The sequence below is a fragment of the Pectinophora gossypiella genome, chromosome 14, assembly GCF_024362695.1.
Source record: "Pectinophora gossypiella chromosome 14, ilPecGoss1.1, whole genome shotgun sequence".
Lineage (NCBI taxonomy): Eukaryota > Metazoa > Arthropoda > Insecta > Lepidoptera > Gelechiidae > Pectinophora > Pectinophora gossypiella.
In genome coordinates this window covers 7043327-7058932 of record NC_065417.1, presented here as the reverse complement: position 1 = coordinate 7058932, position 15606 = coordinate 7043327, and the positions used below count along the sequence as shown (strand labels likewise).

General features: G+C 37.9%; 2 protein-coding genes across 2 annotated transcripts; one reads left to right on the top strand and one right to left on the bottom strand.

The window, feature by feature from the left end:
- The first annotated feature begins 3859 nt into the window (after window positions 1-3859).
- Window positions 3860-12157, top strand: LOC126372307 (protein disulfide-isomerase TMX3-like). The gene is made up of 8 exons (XM_050018000.1): window positions 3860-4097; window positions 9733-9982; window positions 10282-10465; window positions 10551-10695; window positions 10769-10991; window positions 11248-11464; window positions 11545-11740; window positions 11831-12157. Exons 1-8 carry the CDS (start codon window positions 4058-4060, stop codon window positions 11851-11853), a joined length of 1278 nt encoding a protein of 425 aa, XP_049873957.1. The 5' UTR covers window positions 3860-4057; the 3' UTR covers window positions 11854-12157.
- On the bottom strand, window positions 11762-15459 carry LOC126372296 (DEAD-box ATP-dependent RNA helicase CshE-like). The gene is made up of 3 exons (XM_050017985.1): window positions 15066-15459; window positions 14566-14736; window positions 11762-14449 (listed from the first exon to the last, which is right to left on the bottom strand). Exons 1-3 carry the CDS (start codon window positions 15241-15243, stop codon window positions 12309-12311), a joined length of 2490 nt encoding a protein of 829 aa, XP_049873942.1. The 5' UTR covers window positions 15244-15459; the 3' UTR covers window positions 11762-12308.
- Window positions 15460-15606: the final 147 nt, after the last annotated feature.

Sequence of the window (15606 nt, the reverse complement as noted above, 5' to 3'; positions counted from 1 at the left end):
GTGTCTCCTTGATGCGGAGCAGTTTTTGAAGGTCGGGAAGCATTTCCATACATGACATTTTGATCACATCCTTTTTACATCATATTCACCCCCGAGGCATTTTCGAGAAAACCGAAAATTTTGTATGGCGGCCATCTTGATTTTCCGCCATTTTGATTTTTTTTCACCGGTGATAAAATTTGACCAAGGTTTAAATAGGTCTAGTGGAAAAAGAATCGTTCCAGGTGTGATACTTTTGCCAGGCCGTAGGGTGTCTTCCTGATGCGGAGCAGTTTTTCAAGATCGAGCAGTTGTTTCATATTAAACTTGACGTTCCGATCACACTTCCCATACATCATTTTTACCTCCGAGGCATTTTCGGGAAAAACGAAAATTTCGTATGGCGGCCATCTTGTTTTTCCGCCATTTTGGTTTTTTTTCACCGGGGATTGAATTTGACCAAGATTTAAATAGGTCTAGTGGAAAAAGAATCGTTCCAGGTGTGATACTTTTGCCAGGCCGTAGGGTGTCTTCCTGATGCGGAGCAGTTTTTCAAGATCGAGCAGTTGTTTCATATTAAACTTGACGTTCCGATCACACTTCCCATACATCATTTTTACCTCCGAGGCATTTTCGGGAAAAACGAAAATTTCGTATGGCGGCCATCTTGTTTTTCCGCCATTTTGGTTTTTTTTCACCGGGGATTGAATTTGACCAAGATTTAAATATGTTTCGCGAAAGAAAAATTGCTCCAGGTTTTCTAGTTTTGCCAGGCCGTAGGGTGTCTCCCTGATGCGGAGCAGTTTTTCAAGATCGAGCAGTACTGAAATACTCAACATGACGATCCGATCACATCCCTATACATCATTTTTACCCTCGAGGCATTTTCAGGAAAAACGAAAATTTTGTATGGCGGCCATCTTGTTTTTCCGCCATTTTGGTTTTTTTTCACCGGCGATTGGATTCGACCAAGATTTAAATATGTTTCGCGAAAGAAAAATTGCTCCAGGTTTTCTAGTTTTGCCAGGCCGTAGGGTGTCTCCCTGATGCGGAGCAGATTTTGAAGATAGAGAAGTGTTTTCATACTCCACAAGACGTTCCGATTACATCTCCATACACAGTTTTTACTCCCGATGCATTTTCTGAAAAAACAAAATTTTGTATGGCGGCCATCTTGTTTTTCCGCCATTTTGATTTTTTTTCACCCACAATAGAATTTGACCAAGATTTAAATAGGTTTTGCGAAAAAAGATTCGTTCCAGGTATAATAGTTGCGCCAGACCGTAGGGTGTCTCCCTGATGCGGAGCAGTTTTCCAAGATCTGGAAGTTTTCCCATACTCACCGGGAAGTCTCGATCACACCCCCCATACATCATTTTTATCCCTCGACGCTCCTTCTGGGAGAACAACCCTGTCAGTGAGTCAGTCAGTCAGTCAGTCAGTACATGGGTTTGTAGCTATATATATTATAATAACTAGATGTCGCGTGGTTCGCTCGCAGCAAGCTGCTCGCGTGTCCTGTATTAGTTCGAAGCTTTGTATGGCGGCCATCTTGTTTTCGTGAAATCAAAAAAGTTCTAGGTGCTATAGTTTTGCCAGGCCGAAGGGTGTCTCCCTGATGCGGAGCAGTTTTCCAAGATGACGTTTCGATCACACCCCTATACATCATTTTTACACCCGAGACATTTTCTGGAAAAACAAAAAATTATATGGCGGCCATCTTGTTTTTCGACCATTTTGTTTTTTTTTTCACCGGCGATAAAATTTGACTAAGATTTTAATAGGTTTGGTGGAAAAAAAATGTTCCAAGTGCGATAGTTTTGCCACGCCTTAGGGTGTCTCCCTGATGCGGAGCAGTTCTCGAAAACCTGGAAATATACCCGTACTCTACATGACATTCCGATCACATCTCTGTACATAATTTTTACCTTCGAGGCATTTCCGGGAAAAACGAAAATTTTGTATGGCGGCCATGTTGTTTTTCCGCCATTTTGTTTTTTTTTCACCGGCGATTGTATTTGACCAAGATTTAAATAGGTTTCGTGAAAAAAGAATTGTTCCAGGTTTTATAGTTTTGCCAGGCCGTAGGGTGTCTCCCTGATGCGGAGCAGTTTTTCAAGATCGAGCAGTATCGAAATACTCAACATGACGATCCGATGACATCCTTATATATATTTTTTACCTGCGAGGCATTTTCGGGAAAAACGAAAATTTTGTATGGCGGCAATCTTGTTTTTCCGCCATTTTGATTTTTTTTCACAAGCGATTGGATTCGACCAAGATTTAAATATGTAATGCGAAAAAAAATTGCTCCAGGTTTAATAGTTTTGCCAGGCTGTAGGGTGCCGCCCTGATGCGGAGCAGTTTTCAAAGATTGAGAAGTATTTCCATTTTCAACAAGACGTTCCGATTACATCTCCATACACAGTTTTTACTCCCGATGCATTTTCTGGAAAAACAAAATTTTGTATGGCGGCCATCTTGTTTTTCCGCCGATTTGTTTTTTTTCGCCGGCGATTGAATTTGACCAAGATTTAAGTAGGTTTTGCGAAAAAAAAATTGATCCAGGTATAATAGTTGCGCCAGACTGTAGGGTGTCTCCCTGATGCGGAGCAGCTTTCGAAGATCGAAAAGTATTTCCATACTCAACATGATGTTTCGATCACATTCCTCATACATCATTTTTACCCCCGAGGCATTTTCGGGAAAAACGAAAATTTTGTATGGCGGCCATCTTGTTTTTCCGCCATTTTGTTTTTTTTTCACCGGGGATTGGATTTGACCAAGATTTAAATATGTTTCGCGAAAGAAAAATTGCTCTAGGTTTTATAGTTTTGCCAGGCCGTAGGGTGTCTCCCTGATGCGGAGCAGTTTTTCAAGATCAAACAGTATTGAAATACTCAACATGAGGATCCGATCACATCCCTATACATCATTTTTACCCTCGAGGCATTTTCAGGAAAAACGAAAATTTTGTATGGCGGCCATCTTGTTTTTCCGCCATTTTGGTTTTTTTTCACCAGGGATTGGATTTGACCAAGATTTAAATATGTTTCGCGAAAGAAAAATTGGTCCAGGTTTTATAGTTTTGCCAGGCCGTAGGGTGTCTCCCTGATGCGGAGCAGTTTTTTAAGATCAAGAAAAATTTCCATAGTCAACGGGATGTTCCGATTACAACCCCATACGCAGTTTTTACCTCCGAGACATTTTCTGGAAAAACAAAATTTTGTATAGCGGCCATCTTGTTTTTCGGCAATTTTGTTTTTTTTTCACCGGCAATTAAATTTGACCAAGATTTAAATAGGTATCGTGAAAAAATTATTGCTCCAGGTTTTATAGTTTTGCCAGGCCGTAGGGTGTCTCCCTGATGCGGAGCAGTTTTTCAAGATCGAACAGTTTTTCCATACTCAGCTTGACGTTTCGATCACACCTCCCGTACATCGTTTTTACCTCCGAGACATTTTTTGGAAAAATTAGATTTTGTATGGCGGCCATCTTGTTTTTCCGCCATTTTGTTTTTTTTTCACCGGGGATTGGATTTGACCAAGATTTAAATAGGTTTTGCGGAAAAAGAATCGTCCCAGGTGTGATAGTTTCGTCAGACTGTAGGGTGTCTCCCTGATGCGGAGCAGTTTTCCAAGATCTGGAAGTTTTCCCATACTCATCGGAAGACCTTGATCACATCTCCCATACACCATTTTTACCCCCCGACGCTCCTTCTGGGAGAACAACCCTGTCAGTGAGTCAGTGAGTCAGTCAGTCAGTGGGTTTGCAGCTATATATAATATAATAATATGGTAACATTGGGCTATCTTGTCATTTTCTAACAAAGTTTTCTAACTTTGGCTCAAAATACTTCCATCTACGCCAATGTAAACTTAACTAAAAAAAAACATTGTCACTTGATTTCGTTGAAGGGTGGGTGATATACTTACTACTTAAATTCTCTTCCAAAAATTAATAGATTTACATAAATTTTCAGAGTACAAAGTACCTATTTATATCAGTGAATAGTATGTGTATATAAAATGCCTCGTACGCATTAATTAGATTAGTTCTAGGCCACAAACTGCAAACAATGAATTTCTTACTTGGATTGTGTTTCGTGTTTTTAACAGGTATTGTATTCAACTTCAACTTCAACTTTATGGTTAATGGCAACCGGTCGTCGTATAGAAGACAACCATTACTGCCAGAGTCAAGTATAGAAAAGACACTTGTCCATAGAGAATGTCTGATAAATTTATCCAAAGTCAATTCCAGGGATAAGTATTGTATTACCTGAAATAGGAAAACACGGTATTAAGCACACAGACAGACAAAACAAAACGTCACAAATGCACACTTAATAACAGTAATTTAATAATTGGTCAGTATAACAGATAATTATAATTTAATATCACATCTATGAATATATTTACAAAATAGTCTAATGAAAGGCGTGTTAATGTATAAAAGCAGGGATTTCATATTGATGGGCCTGGGAATTTTCGATGGCAGGATATCATACAAAGAGATAGGTTGTAAGGGGCAGTTGAAGAAAATGTGATCTGTGGAGCCTTCTTCAGTTCCGCAGTCACACATGGGAGAATTTCGTATCTTCAGTTTAAATAAATTTAGTGGGGTGCACGCGTGGCCGATACGGAGCCGGCATATAACCGATGTGGTTTGTTTGTCCGCCGAGCGATAACGGAAAAACCATGGTTTTGAGGGAATTTCAGGTTGGATATCTCCATAGTACCGCCCCTTTACTTGCTTGGAACGATCCCAACTTTTTTGCCAAGCTTTATTTAAGTCTACTTTCGCCATACACGCGAGATCAAGCGCGTAAAACTGATAATGATCGGCACATCCGGACGTTATTGCTTCCCTAGCAAATGAATCAACTACTTCATTACCTCTGATTCCCGTATGGCTTGGTATCCAGGCAATGACTACTTCAATGTTATTAATGTGGCAATCATATAAGATTTCTCTAACTTGTAAGATTAAAGGTGATTTAGAAATGGAGGTAAATTGGTTTGAGTCGATTGCATAAAGGCAGCTCAAAGAATCTGAAAAGATAATAGTTTTTTGGAAGTTATGGGCACGTATAAATTTAACAGCTTCTAATAGAGCAACAGCTTCGCCTGTGAACACGGTACATATTGGAGGACATTTGAAACTTAAAAGGGTTGAGTACTTTGGTGCCCAGACAGCGGCACCAACCCGTCCATCATCTGCCTTTGAAGCGTCTGTATAAAGATGCAACCAATCATTATATGCACTATTAATTTTGTCATCAAAGATAGCATTTGCACCAGGTGAGTCCTTTAATATTCCAAAACTGAGCATGATATTCGGTTTAAAAAGGAGAGAATCAAATGAAGTCAAGAAAAGAGGGTTTATATTTGTTTGAAAGCATTTATACTCAAGGGCCTTAAATTTTTGGAGACTCTTAATAAGACATGGATGTTCTTTATTGGACCAATAATGGTTGCGTGGGATAATAGATGAGAGAAGTTCTAGCTTTGGTAATAAAGGGTGATTGTTATACTGAATAATTTTAGAAAAATATCTGTCAGCGAGATAAGATCTACGAGTGTCTAGAGGGGGATCTAAGGCTTCTACTTGAAGGGCATTTGTGGGAGAACTTTTCATTGCACCCAGAATAATCCTCAGGCACTGATATTGGACTTTATCTAAAGTTCTTAACGCGGTTTTATTGCAAGGCTCCAAAACAAGAGACCCATAATCAAAAATTGAACGGACAATAGCATTATAGACTAGTTTTTGAGAGTAGGGGTGAGAACCCCACCATACACCTGATAGGGAGCGTAATATATTAATGTTTTTTTCGCATTTGTCTACGATATAATTTAGATGGTCTTTGCCTGACATAGTTTTGTCCAAATATATCCCCAAAAATTTTACACCTTGGCGGACAGGAATTTGTTCGCCCGCAAAGGATATGTCAACGTCCGGGAAAGATCTTTTTCTAGTAAATACAACCGCGGAACTCTTCCCTACGGACAGGGACAGGCCATGATCTGACAGCCAATCTTCGAGGTATAAGAGAGCTTGGTTAAGTTTGGTAGTTGCCTCTTCTAACGAGTCAGACGAAACATATAAGACTAGATCGTCAGCATACTGGAGGACACTGCAAAAAGAATTAACACATAGTTCTAGGTCGTAAGTATAAAGGCTGTAAAGCAGGGGACTAAGAACAGAACCCTGCGGTAAACCTCTCCATACACGCCTTGGTTCCAGAAGGGAACCTTGGACGCGAACCTGTATTGATCTCTCCATCAACAAGTTACATACGAAATATGCTAACCTCACAGGGATACTCAGATTGAGCAGTTTCTGCCTGAGAACCGGAAGCAGGACATTGTCATAGGCAGCGGAGATATCGAGGAATACTCCCACTAAGAACTGGTTGTTGGAGAGGGCAATTCTAATGTCTGTGGTTAGAATAGCTATACTATCAGTGGTGCTCAAACCTTTACGGAACCCATACTGAGTTTTAGCTAAAATATTCTTACTTTCAACAAACCACTCCAACCTTCTTTTTAACATATGTTCCATGGTCTTGCAAAGGGTTGACGAAAGAGCAATAGGTCTGTAGGAAGAGCATTTCGAAGGGTTTTTCCCTGGTTTTAAAATTGGGATAATTATCTGGTTTTTCCAAGACTCTGGAACAAAAGCTGTTTCAAAAAATTTGTTAACTATTGAAAGGAATAAAGATTTTGTAAATTGGCCAGATTTTTTAAGAAAGGAATATGGGATACCATCTATACCAGGCGATGAGTCCCTAAGGGATTGAAGGGATGATAGGAGCTCTACCATAGAAAATGGATCATTGAGTGAGTGATGAGGAAAAGCAGAAGGGTATGGCGAAGATAAGCAGTCACGGTTAGCAGCCGAGAAAGGAGCCAGGTTGTTTGTGAATTCATGTATCCATTTTGAATAATCATTCGAGTCGCAACTACGACCAGAAAAAGAACCCCTAAAACGTTTTATGGATCTCCATAACAAGGAGGGAGGAGTCCGGGGGGAAAGAGACTGGCAGAATCGGACCCATGAGGACCGTTTCTTTTTTTTGAAATAACGTTTGGCAGTTGCTGAAATTTTTTTTAAAAGCAGATAGTTCTCTATGGTCATCGTAAGGCAGTAGTTAATTTCTGCCTCTTTACGGCGTTTGTACATATCAGAACAATGAGCATCCCACCAAGGGGGAGACACTTTACTACCAATCTTAGACTTTTTAATTGGGATGTTATTATTTGCAGCTTTACAAATGCCTTCAACAAAAAGGTTATAGCCTTCCTCAACGTTGGAATTGTTGATGAGAGGGACAAAATGAGAATTGGCATCAGCCTCAATAGAATAATTATCCCAATTTGCGCGAGACAGACGATATTTTAATAAGGGTTCGAAAGACCTGAGGGAAGGGGATGGTTGGTCAAACGAAATAACGATAACGTAGTGATCGCTTCCAAATTTCTCTTGTAGGATTTGCCAAGAGATCATAGATCTAATATCCGGTGAGCACATAGATAGGTCAACAGCGCTGACTCTGCGGTCCGGAGCAGTATATCTCGTTGGAGAGCCATCGTTAAGGAGGCAAAGATTCCTGGAGTCCATCAAGTCGACCAGATCACAGCCGATGGAGTCATAATCAGGACCACCCCATATTAAATGTGACATGTTAAAATCCCCTACAATAATAACAGGTCCAGAGACGTGGGAGAAAATTGACTCAATGTCCGAAATTGAAATTACGCTGGGATTAGGGATATAGATGCAAATAATGGTTACATTTTGGATTTTGGCAGCAATGGCATTGATACCTGTTATAGTTGGAAGAGGAATACGGGAGTACGTAAATGTAGACTTAATAAACAATGCAACACCAGCATATCCATCAGCTCTGTCATCCCGGAGACAGGAGAAGCCCGGTAGCCTAAAATAGGATCCCGGTATAAACCAAGTCTCCGAGATAGCAAAGACTCCTGGATCGTGAGAATTAATCATGAGTAAGGCTTCATGTTTCTTAGGACGTAGACTCTGAGCGTTCCACTGAATAATTTTGAATTTTGTTAATAACGTTTGACAAGTCTCCTAACAAATTGGCAACGTGGGACGGTGGTGAAAAATCACTATATCTATTCAATATATTGACGAGCATTGACACTAAAAGGTCCAACAGATTATCTCCTCTCGGAGTAGGAGAGTTATTTAAACAAACCCCATTATTAGGGGCTGGTGGATCTCTATCTGAAATTAAGGCCTGATGGGCTACACGGTCATATCCCGGACTCGAGGGAGCTCTTGGGCGCACTACCGGAGTAAAAACTGTTTTCCGATAACTTGATTGGCTGTGAGGCTGTGAGTATGATATAAATCTATGGGGAGATGGAGGGGATTGTGGAGGAGCTACTGGGGCAAACAAAGTTTTTGCCACGTCAGCATACGCACGGCGAACCGGTGGCACCTTAGCTGAGGCCTCTGGAAAGGAGATGTTCTCTTGAGCCATAGTAATTTTAATTACTTTTTGACGGCCAAGCTCTGGGCAAGATTTACTTGTGGCAAAGTGTCTACCTAAACAAAGTAAACAAGTAGCATTTGCCTCTGGAACGGAACAGTTGTTCCCAGCGTGAGGTTGGGCGCATCGGAAGCACCTAGGTTTATTGGAGCGACAGGCATTGGCAATGTGTCCAAATCGACAACAATTGTGGCATTGAATGGTGGGTAGCTCGTACACTTCCACTGGAAGTGAAGTATAAAAACAGAAAATTTTTTGGGGGAGTGTTTGACCCGTAAATGTAACAACAACAGTGCCTGTAGGGATCCATTCATTAACACCATCTTTTGAGACTTTCCGGTTTAGTCTACGGACTTTACAAATGTGGCCACAGCCATCTGGGAGTTCAACGTTGTCCACAAACTCAGATAAACTCCAGTCTGTTGGAACACCACGGATGATTCCCATCCTTGTGATATTATAAGTAGGTATAATGGCAGAGAATCTACTTGACTCTAACAAGGGGTTTGTTAGGAAGTTATTTGCCGCCTCTGGGGACAAGAACTCAATGGAAATGCGGTTGCGACCCGCCAACTTAACTCCATTTCGTGCAACATCAGTAACTTTTGCATGAGTTAATAACTTGCCAAATTGGATTGGGCTAATGGTGGTACCTGCTTTGGGGTGAGTTTCCTGGCGAGATACATGGACAATGAAGGGACCGTCGTCATTATCAGTGTATTTTTTCGAGTCGGCGAAGTTTTCATGAACCCAAATGTTTTGCAGTGAGTCAGATGGGGAATTTTTAGTTTTTTTGGGGATATCAATATTAGTATCTAAATCGTCTCGGCGTTTACGGCTTGGGGGCGGCATATCAGCCATCTCTACTTCCTGGCCAGAACAGTCACTATCCTGCACGCGAGCACATGGGTCCGGTGGTTTAGGTGGAATCGACGACATCGTCGACGATACCTGGCATTAAATAAGCACAAAACACTTACCCAACACCAATGGACAGAACAAATACGATTAAACAATACAAAGGGGAGAATAATACACAATTAACACAAAAATTTTGAGACAAACTCAGAACTCGTGTGCAATCCTTCTCTTCTCCTAACGCCAATTATTAAATTATTCGACTCAAACACCACAGAAACTTATAGTATTTCAGGTATTGTATTGATTTCTATATTATTATGCTGTGTTCATTTCTGTAATTGCTTATTATGATGTCAATTTTTTAGCCCTTTCCGCGGTGTTCTCTTCACGCGTGTTGGAGCTGAGTGATAAATTCATTGACATCAGCAATGACGGGCTGTGGTTTGTAAAGTTCTACGCACCGTGGTGCGCTCACTGCCGCCGACTGGAGCCGGTGTGGGCACATGTGGCACAGTCACTCTACAATTCTCCCATTAAAGTGGCCAAAGTGGACTGTACCAGATTTTCATCTGTGGCCACTCACTTTAAAATAAGAGCTTATCCTACTATTCTATTGTAAGTAATTTATTTATAATCCTTATAGATACATAAACTCATGGCCTTAGTGACATCAGAAGACAATATGCAGCTACACAGTCCTAAAATTGATTTATGATGAATCATTATTTATTTATTAAGGCAATTAATCCATATAGATCATACAAAATGGACAATGCCTCTGTTAGTTCTTATGACATGCCTCGGAAGATAGCAGCAGAATGCTTTCTATGTTTTTTATTAGCCTAGCATAGAGGCTATTTATGAAAACATTAATATGATCATGTTACAATCTAAATATGTTATACATGTTACAGTATAAAGGGAACATACCAACATGAATACACTGGAGAAAGAGTGAAAGAAGATATGGTGAACTATGCATTGCGTATGTCTCAATCAGCTGTTCAGAAAGTGACACATGCGGATAGCATAGGGTATTTGAAAGAAGCACATTCTGTATTCTTTGGATATGTGGGCAAGCAACATGGCCCTCTCTGGGTAAAACTATATTATTAATTATATTTACCATATTAATTTTAACAAATGAAATGTCAGGTGCTAATCATATTTATTTAAATTATAGGAGATATTCACACTACATGCTGAAAAGTATCAACCTCACACTTGGTTTTATGCAATGTCACATGATGTAATAAAAAATGATTTAACACCACCAAATGAAACTTCTGTGTTTGTTTATAAAGAAGATGAGGCATTTTATTTTGATGGTATGTTTTTTACATGTGTATGGTCTAAATACAATATTATGATCTGCCAATACATATAAATTATAATTTTCAGTAAGCCCTGACTTACTACAGGACAAGGAAGCATTGAATGTAACATTGGACAAATGGATTAATACAGAGAGATTTGGTTTCTTCCCAAAAATTACAAGGTCTAATATAAATGAACTGATGGACACAGAGAAGTACATTGTGATTGTTGTTGTCTCGGAAAACAAACTCAGTGAGATCACTCAGACTGAAAGGGATTTCAAAGACATGGTTGAAGGGATCATAAAGTTAGTACTGTTTACATACATAAACTCATGCTCGTAATCCCTAATGGGGTGGGCAGAGTCATAAGTAATCAAAGAAAGCATGCAGACCCTGTTGATACAAAGTCCTAAGACAGATATGATGAACCTTATGGAGTGCTCATAACAATTAACCACCATGGTAGAAAGGACACACTCCCTCTGTCGGATTTTTATTCTAATATAGAACAGATGGATAGATATTTATTTGTAATCCTAAATGTAATTTATTTTCTTCTAGGAAACAGAAACGAGATCTACACCCACGTTTCCAATTCGGCTGGATGGGCTCTCCAGAACTGGCTAACTCTATAGCCATGTCAGAATTGACTGTACCCCACTTGTTGGTGCTCAATTCTACCACCAGTCATCACCATATGCCAGATGATGACCCGGTTTTGATGACTCCTGAAGCAATCTCAATGTTCCTCGAACAGATACATAATCAACAAGCCCCAGTATATAGATTATTATATTATATTTTTTAGAAGTTTCATTTTTAAAAAAACATTAACTTACCATATTTATTACATTACAGGCTTATGGAGGTAACAACTGGCTTGTCCGGCTTTACAGAGGATTTTTCGAAACCAGAACAACCCTTACAAATATGTGGAGAGGGAATCCAGTGCTGACTGCTCTTGTGTTTGGCTTACCACTAGGATTTTTATCTCTAATCTGTTACTCTGTGTGCTGCGCAGATATACTTGATGCAGATGAGGAAGAACCAGCAGGTAAATATAGTAAAACAAATATTGATGCTTCTATATTATAATATCATCATTATAAAATCATATAATCTTAATATTTTTTCATTGTTACAGAAACTCATGAGAAGAAGGACTAAAATGGAGAGACCAAAATTAATAAATATTTTTTCCATAGAAATTCAATTGAGATGCTATAGTAGCATATTTTGCATTTAGAAGGGGTATTTGGGATTTAAATCAAGATAAATATTTTGAGAAGTCTTCGGACATAAGAAATCTTGTTTAGCTGTTATTGAAAAACAAAAGCAAATCTATCTAGTCACTGGATTTGAACAAATTGACTTCTTTGTACAATTTTATTTTTTGTAAATTAGTATAAAACAAGGTTTATTTTTATTTAGAGAATTCTATTATGCAAACATAATATATTGTTACCTTGAATCTATTTTTTTTCATACCTACTTTTAAACAGTATTATCTTAATGGTGTAAGTGTGTGTGCATTTTTATTAAAACAGTAAATAATGTTAACAATGTTTTTTTTACATAGGTACCAAATATTTTCTTGTATTTATAATTGCTATAATTTCATTTTAAATTTTTGACAGTTCATCAGTGTATATTGCAAGTTGTAGCTGATTAACTGTATTTTTAAGGTTTTTATACCAAGTTGTGTAATTGACAACATCACTCACATTTAGGTACTCTATATTGAGGGTTGAATATTCAAGGTCTTTATTATATGCATTGTTATGGTATGTTTCATACTCATCACTTGTAGAGTTGTGTCCAAGGGCCTCATTTTCATAATATGCTCCATGATATAAAACCTCTCTAGCTTTTTTTCTATGTTCCTCAGATTTTCTTGATTTATTAACATGGGATTTCACATTTTTTTCTGTACATTGTGACTTCTGAAATGTTCTATATTGGTAACTTACTGAGTGATACCCGAAATCTTCATCTTCGTTATTAATACTATGATGATTAGCTTTTCTTGAGTTGTTCACATTACAATGGGATTCGGCCTTGTTTGCTAGGTATTGATTGTGATATGTGTCATATTGATCACTCTTTGAGTAGTGTCCAAAAGCTTCATTTTCATTATGGTGTGAGATATTCGTAATTTGTTTTCGAAGTTTATTAGATTCTCTTAAATTATCATGATTAACATAGTTTTCTATATTTTCATTCAAAGTTTTGTTTTTATTATTTTGTACAGAAGTACTTTGTAGCCCTAGATCATGTGATGATACTTGAAACTTTTGTTTGGCATTATTGTATTCTGTAAAAGAATTATTACAATTTTTTTTACATTTTCCAAAAGCTGTTGGAAGTCCTGCTCTGAGTAAAGCTTCATTAGCATTGGGTATCTTCTTACATTCCTCATCAGAATTACTTTCCTTGTTAAGTAAATCATGATAATCTTTAGGGTCATGTGATTTTGTGGTGTGTGAAACAACTGGTATCCCAATATCCACAACATTATTGTTTAATTCACAGGTTTTCTTACCTTTTTCCTTGTTAACAATATCATTGTTCCTGTCATCTTTTGTTATATTAATAGATTTAAAATACTTATCGTCAAGTATAGACTGAATAGGCATTAGGTTGTATGTGTTGTTCATTACAGTTTCGTGTGGCTTTGTATCATGAATTTGTAGTGAACTTATGAGATCAGAAAATGATTCTATTGGAGGATTGTTGAAAGAATCATATAAATTAGAAAAGCTTTCTATCTCATTCTCACTTGATTTATAATCACTGGATAGTAATGTCCATAATTCTTTATGGGTTCCTTCTCTATTATTTGTTATTAAGGATTTAGTGCAGGAAGTTTCAGAATTTTGTGGCTCAGGATTGGCAACTTCACTGCCAGCTTGTTCATCATTCCACAGGTTACTTACATTCAATGGGAATTTTAAAGCTTTTATTAATTCACAAAATTTTTGTTCCTCTTTACCTGCACTGACCATAGTTATTGCAATTCCATAAGATCCAAACCTACCAGCTCTGCCTATTCGATGCAAAAATGTTTGCCACTCAGATGGAGGCTCAAAATTGATCACCAGGTCTACATTGGAAGCATCTATTCCACGAGCTGCCAAATCAGTGGAAACCAAAATTCTACACTTATATTCTTGAAGAGATTTTAAAGCATCCAAACGGTCTAGTTGTTCTTGCTGACCATATAATTGTTCAGCAGGCCAATTATGCTTAGTTAACATTTTATGTAGTTCTGCCACCCTAACTTGATAGTTGCAGAAAATCAAGCATTGCTTAAATGCAATATGTGACAATATTTTCTGCAATTCTTCAAACCTATTTTTTGTTTGTTTGATAATATTACTGTTATATTTTACTACTGTTAATTTTTGTTTTATACCAAGAAGTATGGTATTACTATCCGGGCAGACATGTTGGCCACTTTGTAGATATTGTTGGATGAATGATTTTGTAGTTTCTGGGTATGTGGCACTACTCATTATAACTTGTTTTTGTTTTGGTGAAGAAGAAAAAATATAATTTATGTCAGGTAGGAAAGATTTTTCCATTAACTTATCTGCTTCATCCAGGACAAAAAGCCTTATAGTGGACACATCAATATACTTGTCTTGAATTAAATGCCGCAATCGTCCTGGACTCCCGACTATGATGTGTACTCTTTTATCTCTGAACTTATTGATATCTTCTTCCACTGGTATGCCTCCCATTACCACTTCAACAACTAGACCTGAAAAAAACTTGTTTAATACTAACTTGTATTTACTTTGCTGTTTATTGTTAATAAGTAGTTTATGGACACAAATACTAATATATGTAGAGCAAGAATTGTACTACAGAACATACCTTCATAACTTGATCCAAGTTGTTTAATGACATCACAAATCTGTGCAGCAATCTCTCTAGTTGGTGCTAAAATCACTGTTTGCAATCCTACATTCAGATCCAATTTTTCCAATGCAATGATTGAGAATACTGCTGTTTTTCCCGTTCCAGATTTTGCTTCGAGTATTAAGTCTAAAAAATAAAAGTAAAGCAAGTTTCATATTTTCAATAGGATACTAAAGATCATATTGGATAGGGAGATCGGGCCTTAAACCATTATGCGGGCCCAGTGCGGTATGATGGTTATTAACGACTGCTAATGCAGCCGGGACCAACGGCTTAACGTGCCTTCCGAAGCACGGAGGAGCTCGAGATGAAAACTTTTTTTTTGTGGTCACCCATCCTATGACCGGCCTTTGCGAAAGTTGCTTAACTTCAACAATCGCAGACCGAGCGCGTTTACCGCTGCGCCACCGAGCTTCTCTGATACTGTAATTATACGTACATACATTTCTACTTACCAAATCCACATTTTCCTAATGGAATACCATGCAATTGTATTGGAGACGGTCTATAGAACCCAGAGTTCTTAAGCCCTTGCAAAGTATTGGGTGCTAATAGCATTGAATTAAAAGTGACGTTCTCGGATATTTGAACATCTTGTGTTCTGTCTTCTTCTATACTGTGAGCTAACACCATGATGCTAATTGAACCACTAACTTTTATTTTTAAATACTGATATTTACTAATAAAACGAATAAAGCAGACTAAACAATTTGAGGTTAGTTTCTTCGGCTTATTCAAATTATTTTGACGTTTGAATTTTTTTACTCGCCTTCCTGACTTAGACCCTTATAATTTGATCATTCACAAAGTTAGACAACAATTTTTTTTCTTCAATTTCATAAATTGGGTGGTGAATTGCCAGCTTTATATTGACATTTCTAAGTTCAGTTTAGAAATTAGAATTTTTTGCTGTAAAGGTACTAAGTTATTTCGTTGTGTTTCTTCATTTTAATAATTATATTATATAAGTACGTAATAAAAATTTCCATTTAACGT

What these genes read in the sequence shown, in the direction of transcription:
- LOC126372307 (XM_050018000.1), top strand. Translation starts at nt 4,058, where the DNA reads ATGAATTTCTTACTTGGATTGTGTTTCGTGTTTTTAACAG. An exon ending in AGCAACATGGCCCTCTCTGG is followed by an intron (nt 10,466 to 10,550) that starts GTAAAACTATAT and finishes TTTAAATTATAG; the next exon opens with GAGATATTCACACTACATGC. An exon ending in TGAGGCATTTTATTTTGATG is followed by an intron (nt 10,696 to 10,768) that starts GTATGTTTTTTA and finishes TATAATTTTCAG; the next exon opens with TAAGCCCTGACTTACTACAG.
- LOC126372296 (XM_050017985.1), bottom strand. Translation starts at nt 15,243, where the DNA reads ATGGTGTTAGCTCACAGTATAGAAGAAGACAGAACACAAGATGTTCAA. An exon ending in ATTAGGAAAATGTGGATTTG is followed by an intron (nt 14,737 to 15,065) that starts GTAAGTAGAAAT and finishes TTTATTTTTTAG; the next exon opens with ACTTAATACTCGAAGCAAAA. An exon ending in ACTTGGATCAAGTTATGAAG is followed by an intron (nt 14,450 to 14,565) that starts GTATGTTCTGTA and finishes AGTTTTTTTCAG; the next exon opens with GTCTAGTTGTTGAAGTGGTA.